Here is an 8,968-nt window from a genome sequence, read left to right as displayed (position 1 = left end):
GAAATAAATGTGATGTGTGGCTGGCGATGTGACCTTGGTAGCAGCATCTGCTCATTTTCTATTCCTCCTCAGCGAGTCGAGACGAAGAAACGTGGTGCCGGTGTGTGAGGGCCAGCGTGTCCTGGACGTACATAAAGACCTTTTTGCGTGGACGTATACCGGTATTTCCTGCGTCACGTTGTGTTTATATACTTACCATACATATGTTTTCCCGTCACGTAAAAAAAAGGAAAAACCCATACGGTAACCCTAATTGGTAACTGTATGCTTACCCCGTGATTTGACCCGGGGCTCTGCCCCAGGAGCCGCCTATTCCCCCCATACGGCCTCTGCTCTCAGGCAGATCTGGCGCTGCCTCTCATCCCCTACCTCAACCTCCTTCTTCTGCCGGTGACTATGGCGTGGCGCCACCTGCCTGGTGCTCCCCGGCTGTCCTTCTCGCCTCGGTTCGCTCCGTCTTGTTCTTCAGGCCTACCTTCCCGGCCATGAACGCAGGCTTCCATAGAATTAACCATGTCGCGCGCCCGGCGGCAGAGAAAACATCTATCGAGCGGCCAAGTACTTACCTGGTTGATTGCCCCTTATCCATGTTTTCTATCCTAACCTGTATATCTTGCCTGGATCTACGTGCAGGTAGATTGTTTCTTTCATATCCTTCCTGGTGGTATTCATGGCGATTCGTGCCTTCCTCTCGTCGTCCGTCAAGAACAACTTCTGCCCACGGCTACAAGTGCATGGAATGGCAGACATGGACTTTTATCCAGCAGACAGCACCGTCTAGGTCTGTAAATTTGCATGGGTTTCCTACGCAGCCATCCATCCATGATGCTATGCAACCAGGAGTTTGTTCTATACCCATCAACCGGTAATCCCCACCCTCTCTAATCAGATTACCCCTTGATGTTCCCTCTAATCATACCTAGTGTTCATTCTGCATTCGTCCTGCCGTGTGCCACTCTAGCCGTGGCAGAGAAGAGCAAGACGGCGCGGAGGAAGCATGTTTGGATATCAATCGATGCAATACAGAAATTATAGATGACATCTTTTGTCATTTTCTAAGTGTGCGGCTTCTGGAAGATCCAAATTGTTCGGTCAGAATTCTGAATAATATGGCTAAGTATATTATATAAATAAACGAGAAACAAAGGTATGGTGTGTTTTCTCAACATAATTTTTTTAATTCCTATATTTGCAGTGATTTTTTCAATGGCAGAAATAAGAGAGAATATATTGCCACGAATAGATGGCAGAAATCCGGGTTTTTGGTTGTAGCCATGATGACAAGAAAAGTTACGAATCGGTAGGTAGAGAGCTCATTAGGCTATTTGGTTGATCTAGAGAGTGCTCTCTCCATTCTTGAAAATAAGGCCTACAAGATTTTGACCAAGCTTACGGAATAAACTATCCATAACTGTAATATACTGCATAGACTTCACATGAAAAGATGTTTCATTGTGAATCTATGTATAAGTTACCTACCCACCTTGTCAAACCTTACATTAATTGCTTGACTTTGTAAAAAAATATAGGTCATTCTTTTCATGAATGGAGGTTGATTTTTGCAGTTTGTAGTCCAATGAGCAACATTGTCCGATGGTGCCATGTCCTGCCCCAGTCCAACCGCGCGTCGGGTCTCTAGATTACTCCACATGTCTTGCCCCGTCAGTGGCGGACCCAACCGTCCCTAAGTGCCCAAGCTTTCAGTCGGCGGCGCAACTTATTTTGATGAAGAAAAATTATCGTGACTTACAGTGTACCCAGGTTTAATGAAAATCTTGGGTTCGCCACTGGGCCCCGTCGTGTCCTCGCTGGTCACTGGCCCCACCACCCCAGCTTGGCACCTTGCGTCATCGACCTCTGGTCGATGTGCGGTCGGTGAGATCCTTTCAGGTGGGATTAGTGTGCTGAATATCTAAAGATCTGGTAGTACATGACAAATTATGTTTTTTCGATCGACAAATTTCACTCACCTTTTTGTGCTCATTCTATAATAAGCTACTCCATTCCTATATAAGTCATATATTTTTTTGAGAAAATTTCCAAAATATAGGGTGTATTGCCATGAACCACTAGTATAGAATTGTTTTAAGGGATTTGATTATTTTTCCCTATCTTATGCAAAGTCCTCTATTTCTAACGTCAAATTTACTGGGGAAATTCCGCCCATATCGTGTGTAATTTTCCCTCAATACGTGTATTTAAATTTCTGTGCAAAAATTTAGAGGGAGTATATGAAATTCTTTGGAGTGTGTAGTCTAGTGAGCAGAAGGAAAAATATTGGTGGGATCACGGTGGTGAAGATCTAAAGGTCTGGTAGTATATGATAAGTTACACTTTCTCGATAGGTAAGTATTACTCACTTTTTTGTTTTGTTCATGCAGCAGCAGCAGCAGTAGTAGTATTGTAGCATTCTTTTAGATTTTGTCCTGTAATCTTTTTTCTTCTTGTAATAAGCCCTCCTTTTTTCTTATACTGCCGCCAATTAGCTAGATAGGCTTCATATTCACCTGTGGCCTGCCCGCAGACCTGCCTCCTAATAATAGGAAACGGATGGCTACTACCATAGCATGTCCGGATGTCGATGCATACATATGAGGTCCTTTGTTTCTAAAGTATGTTAGAGCATCTCCAGTCGCGTCCCCCAAATCGTTCCCCAAACAGCGTCGGATTGAGTGTTTGGGGACCGTGTTTTGTTCGTACTGCGTTTGGAGGATGTCGCTACCCAGTCGCATTCCCCAAACAAAATCCCCAAATAAATATTAGTGCACGAAAATAAAGGTTTTCATTCAAATTTAATTATATATTACAAAGTTTGAATGAAAACGGCTACATTTCATCTAAACCCTAGCCTACTGACCGCCCGGCGGTGCGTTCGACGGTCCTGCCCCGTCGTCGCCTCCCCTCCGCCGCAGCTCCTGCTGCGCGCGCTGCCTCTCCATGCGTAGGGTGGTGGCCAGACGCCGCTGCTCCAGCAGCGCGTCGTCGCCTGCCCTCCCCTGCTGCGCCGTCTGGAGGGAGAGATCGACGGCGCGGTGAATCTGCGCATCTTCGCGGGCATGGGCGGCGTTCTGGAGCTTCTTCTCCGACACGAAGGACTCGACTAGCCCGCGTTATCCACCAGCGCCTCCTCCTACCACGCTGTCGCCGCCACGCTCTCGTCAGCTGCGGGGTTAGGGGCGTAGAACCCCGCTTCTGCCGCCGCGTGCGCCGCCTCACGCTGCTGGCGGGCCTGCTGCTCGAGTGCCTCCCGCCACTGCTGACGATGTGCACGCCAAACCTCCGCCCCTCGCCGCCGCCGCTCTTCCCGGGCCGCTCTTCCCGTGGTGGAGGTGGAGGAGATGGCGGTGGCGTCATTGCACAGTGGTGGTGGAGGAGACGAGGGCTTGTGGCAGAGAAAGGGGTGCCGGTGGCTATGGTGGCTGCCATTGAGCCGGGAGGGCATTTTATAGACGGCGTCGGGAAGAAAGCGCGGGAAGAGGTGAGCGTGCGAACGCCGGCGACGCGTGGAGGCTGCGTAGCACCGACGAGACATCTCGCCTGCCCCTCCGTCGCCATTAAGGCAAAGATGTCGTCGTGTGTCACTGCGCGCGAATAACTTCCTTCGCGAGGTAGGCGACGGTTAGGTTAAAATTCAATGTGCCGCTGACGGGTCGGCCCCGCCACTCCCCGCCCCGCTTTTCGTTGTGTCCGGCGTGCCCGGAGCGTCCCCTGTGGGGCGGGGACGGGCTCGGGGCGCGCCGGACAAAAAGCGGCTTTGGGGGACGCGGCTGGGAATGTTTTTTTTATCCGGCGCGCCCCAAATCCCTTTGGGGGACGGTTTGGGGGACGCGACTGGAGATGCTCTTATTGTTTCAAACATATCGCTTAGTTTCCTCTTCTTGTGGAATGAGCTATGGCTGAGATTTTGCAGTTTTATCAAGATAGAACACTAAATAGTTAGACTGAAACCTGAATATTTTCATGCCTGACTTTGCTTAACCTTTTAAATAATTATAGGCAATCCTCTTTAGGAACATGGGTAGTTCTTTGCAATGTGTAGTCTAATGATCAGAAGAAAAATATCGGTGGGATAAGGGTTTTGAAGATCTAAAGATTAACAAGTTACACTTTTCTTAGTCATTAAATATTACTCACCTTTTTTCCTCATAGTGTAAGTAGTATTTTTTTACTGGAACTGCAGCGGGTGTACGCCAGCCTGAACAACTTTATAAACCAAAGGAACGAGTACACATGGGAGCCATTACAAATTTTTGGAGGACAGTGAAGAGAAAAAAACAGACAAGGATCAGCTCGGGGGAATCATAACTATTACATCAAAAATTAAGAAGAGACAAAGAGGTTGCATTGGTGCATCGGTAGGCCCAAAGCCTAACATCTTCAACACAGCCTTTGGCAACAACGCAGAGGTCTTCATCGGTACCATTGAAGACTAGGGCGTTTCTTCTCTTCTAGATGTTCCATGCAATAGCGGTATTCAGGAGCAGGAGGTCAGCGAAGGTGATGGAGCCAATGTCAGCGAACTGATGTTGGAAGAGGCCCCAAGCCTCTCAAGCTCTAGGGCAGCGAAGAGAAGGTGGTCAGTGTCTTCATTGGAAGGGGACGTAGGCCACAAAGCAGATGCAGACAACATGTTTCGAAAGTGGCGCTCGTTGGTGGGGAAGCATCATTGCATAGCCAGCCAGTAGAAGATCTTACACTTCAGTGGGGCGGCACTTCTCCAGACCCTTGTCGCTTGGTCATCAACCTGCAGATGCGTGAAAGAATTGGTGTAGAAACTATTGTGGCGCAGCTTTATGTTAGGGATGTATCAACGATAGTGCTAGTCACCCAAGTCACCAACGACGAAACTAGGAAGCCTATGGGACCCCCAGCATTCTTCGGAGTGCACACGATGATCCAAGCCACTTTGCATTGCCCGTCATTGCAAGATTCCTTGCCGGTCCAAAGGAAGTCGCATCGTCTTTTATCAATAGCTTCAATCGCGCCGACAGGTAGGAGGCCTGCGCTCATGGCGTGTGCAAGCATGACAGTCAAAATAGAGTTGATCAAAAGCAAGCGACCACCAATAGGAGGGGAGCGGCCTCGCCAGCCAGAGAGTCTCATGCCGTTCTTGGAGATAATGGGATTGAAGTCGGCGAGGCAAAGTTTATGTGTGGAAAGAGGGAAGCCGAGGTAAGTTTGAGGGAAAGAGAAGACAGCGCAGCCAAAGGCGGATGACATATCCATGGCAGTGGAGGGGTCAGTTTTAATAGGAGCAAAGGTGCTTTTGTGGAAGTTTATGACCAGGCTATTGGTGGCGGTGAATTCATCAAGGACCATTTTAATATTGGCAACATGGTGCGGAATAGTCCAGATAATGATGAGGGTATCATCGGCGTATTGGAGGATAGACAGGGGAGATCGTCAACCAAGGGGTGGAGAAACAACCTTTGGAGCGATATTAAAAAGATAGGGGAAGAGGGGATCTCCTTGCCGAAGCCCACGACTACATTGAATCCATATGCCAGGATGGCATTGAGAAGAACAACATTTTGGGAAGTCTGTTTAAGCATCTTGATCCAATCAATAGTCAGGGAAGCCTTTGGCGAGAAGGATCCGATCGAGGTTTTCCCGGTGTAAGTAGTATTGTAGCTTTCTTTTAGATAGTTCCCTTCTAATCTTTCTTCTTGTAATCGATCACTATTTGTTTTCTTACACCGCCGCTAGTTAGCTAGATAAGCTTCATGTTCATCACCTGTGTCGCCGTGTCCTCTTATGGGTGTGGCAGACCTACATCGTGATAATAGGAGAAGTAATGCTAGTAACGAAGCACTTTAGGATGTTGATGTATGCATACGAGATTTTTGTTTTTCTTTATAAAGTATATTATTGTTCTCAGATTTATATCCAAATATATGGATTAGTTTTTCTTTTTGTGGAATGAGCTATGGCTGAGATTTTCCAATTTTATAAAGCTCAAACGCTAAATATTTAGGCTGAAACCCTGATATTTTCAAAGTCACAGTTTTCTTGTTGTCCCTTTTACCTCTCTTTAGGGCTATTTGTTGTATATAAGTTGTATCCCGTATACTTTAAACTTCTCCACTCATTATTGCACATGTTTAGCAATAACCAAAATTCTTTTTTGATAAATAGGTATGGTTTTCTACAAGTCAATGTTTCGAGCTTGATAAGAAGTATTCCCTTCGTTTTTATATTATTGTCGCAGATTCAGATGTATCTATAGACAAAATTCATCTAGATACATTCAAGTCGGCGACAATTAATACATATTTAGCAATAACCAAAATTCGTTTTTTATAAATAGGTATGGTTTTCTACGAGTCCCATATATGTTTCGAGCTTGATAAGAAGTACTCCCTTGATTTTCATATTAGTTGTCGCAGATTCAGATGTATCTATACATAAAAATGTATCTAGATACATTTAAGACAATTAATATAGAATGCAGGGAGTAACTTGCAACAACAAGATCCGTAAGTATTTTTATATCCCATGTTTTACATTTAATTCAGAATTACTTTTGTCAGCCTCCTCAGAATACCTCATTTTTTCTTTACCGACGAGAGGACTGAAACATTTGGGATAAGCTTAAAATAAACTTTGCTCTGTTTCCTGGTAACGAGCCTATCAATGTAGTATGCGGGTACTGGCCCATCTTCGCCCTTGATTTACTCTGCGGCTGGGATTTCTTACCCAATTTCCATTAGCCTCTATATAATACATCATTTCTTCAGAATCCTCATCCCCTCTAGGGTTTAAAACTGAACCTCGCCGCCGCCGTCACATCCCTCCGACGCCATCGCTCCGTCCCTCGCCAGTGCGCTAGCGCCATGGATACCGAGGTACAGCTTGAAATAATATTCACTTGCAGCTCTAGCTTATTGGACTCTTTCTCGTTCTTAGATCTCGCTTGTCTTCTGTCCCAGATCGTGTTGCCGGCTCACCTCATCGGGGGGCACCCCAGCAATGAACTGCTGGTGACCAAGTTCGAGCTGATCCGCCTGCTTATCCTCGATATGATGGAAGTAACCAGCGACCCGGTCTACCATAGGCGCATCCACCAGAAGGGCGCTACAGGAAAGATTTCAGTCGTCAGGGGGGCTACTGGGGGTAAATTTCTACACACCCTGACTATGTGATCTGCGTTAGTCCCGAGATTTCCTGATCTAGAATGACTTATGCCATTAACAGCATCAAGATCTGTAGTTTCTTGCATTACTTGACAGCATACGATGTTTTAAAGGTTATACCAACTGTGGTAAACTGGTAACTGTAATAAAAGAACCCTAGATAATGCCAATTTCGTGGTGACAGGACATCTAGCTGAATTTGACTATTACTCTTTAGACATGTGTGCTGGTAGTAGTCCTAGAAATAAGAACTGATTTTGTGCATCAGGAATACTAAGACATAAAAGATATGTCTTTAGTTGTTGTCTAAACATATCTAGGCCCCCTTATGCTGCTTGATAGGTCGCATGGTCACTGCTAGGTAGGTGATCAATGAATTCACTGCTAGGTAGGCGATCAAATGAATTCTGTTTGCCAATTTTTTAGAACCTTGCAAGAAATAGATGTTTGATAGTTTATGGATTAGGAATTCTGGTTTTGTTTATAGAAATTAGATTGAGTATCCAAAATGGTTTTGGAGTGGTAATTATCACTATTTTGTTGCTCAATATGCATGTATTGTTGTTTTCACCTAAGATATGTGATTCCTGGCCTGCTATTTTTGCAAGGAACGATATCTAGTGATGTTGGTACTGTAATTGTCTGATTTCTAATTGTTGGACTATATTAGCTTATTTATCACTTCTCGGTGTTGGTGTTTGACTCATGAATTTAAGTGCCTTATCTTGTGGCAGTCTCCCTATATTATGCAGTAATTTCTTATCAAAATGATTGCAAGCTGGTACTAACGCACATTATATTTGTTTGCAGCTCCAAGCCAGCAGGTCTCCAAGCTTCTCAAGGACTGCAAAACTATAACTGATGAAATCATCACCAGCGGCGCAGAAGCAATGGCAACCCCACAGCCAATTGATGCATGGGTCAAGGAGCAGGCTCGAAAGGGAACCCTTAGCTACCCTCAGATCTAGGTTATGGATCTGTAATGAATGCTAAATCCTGTGCTATTTCTGAGACTGAATCATTCTGGCTATGGACCTGTAATTTACGGATATGAAGTTTTGGAGTTATCTTCTTAATCAGTTGTTCTCAATGTACAAAAAATTCTGGAGCTTTTATCAGTGTAGTGGTGTCTCACCTGGTCGCCCTGGAAAGAATGTTTATTGGTCTACTTGATACATCGCAGTAGAGATTTTTGTGTCATCCATTTGAAGTAGAGGAAGATGAAATGGAATAAAAACTTGGCATCTTAGTTCTCATCTCGGTATGGCCATGCATGTAAAAGGATGTCTCATGTCGTTTTGGAAATGTTTCCAGTGTTTAGGGTGGTCTGAAAGCTGTTCTATTATCAGTTTTCCTGGTGGGGGAGCTTATAAAAAATGAGGAAGACAATACTTGCAGATCAGGTACTTTTTCTGAATGTACAAAATTTCCTGAGGCTTTTATTAGCATACTTTTTTTTCTGAATGTACAAAATTTCCCGGAGCTTTTATCAGTGTAGTGGCCTTTGACTGATTACTTTGGTCGCCCTGGAAGATTTGAAGATCCATTAGGACAAACGATCGATACAGCGAGGTCACAGTTTCCTGTTTTGTTCCAACAGGGCGTGGGATCCTGGCAATCATGGTTTGAAGTATTTTTTACCTTTCAGAAATATATGATGTGTAAAATACTATATGGTGGACTAAAACAAATGCCACGTGCAGCAATCCGAGAAAATAAATTAAATGAAGTGGTGTGAAATCATGGGTGTAAAACATCACAGCTTTTGTTAAATAAAGTAGTAACATAATGATGTCAATTACATAGATGAAGCCACGGCTTCAGTTCCAAGGCTT

General features: G+C 44.9%; 1 protein-coding gene across 3 annotated transcripts; it reads left to right on the top strand.

The window, feature by feature from the left end:
• The first annotated feature begins 230 nt into the window (after positions 1 to 230).
• On the top strand, positions 231 to 8,389 carry LOC124692977. 3 transcript variants are annotated; one of them, XR_006999810.1, is made up of 6 exons: positions 231 to 446; positions 634 to 865; positions 962 to 1,147; positions 4,181 to 6,845; positions 6,930 to 7,113; positions 7,944 to 8,389. XR_006999810.1 is itself a non-coding variant. In XM_047226416.1 (5 exons), the coding sequence occupies exons 3-5, from the start codon at positions 6,834 to 6,836 to the stop codon at positions 8,099 to 8,101; spliced, it is 354 nt and encodes a 117-aa protein (XP_047082372.1). In that variant the 5' UTR covers positions 232 to 865; positions 962 to 1,147; positions 4,181 to 6,833; the 3' UTR covers positions 8,102 to 8,389. The 3 variants fall into 3 exon arrangements, 1 of the variants encoding a protein (XP_047082372.1); XR_006999809.1 differs by having other exon boundaries at positions 231 to 558; XM_047226416.1 differs by having other exon boundaries at positions 232 to 865.
• Positions 8,390 to 8,968: the final 579 nt, after the last annotated feature.

This window comes from Lolium rigidum, chromosome 2 (assembly GCF_022539505.1).
Source record: "Lolium rigidum isolate FL_2022 chromosome 2, APGP_CSIRO_Lrig_0.1, whole genome shotgun sequence".
NCBI classification, from domain to species: domain Eukaryota; kingdom Viridiplantae; phylum Streptophyta; class Magnoliopsida; order Poales; family Poaceae; genus Lolium; species Lolium rigidum.
The sequence above is the reverse complement of the archived record's forward strand: the minus strand, read 5'-3'. Positions and strand labels throughout refer to the sequence as shown.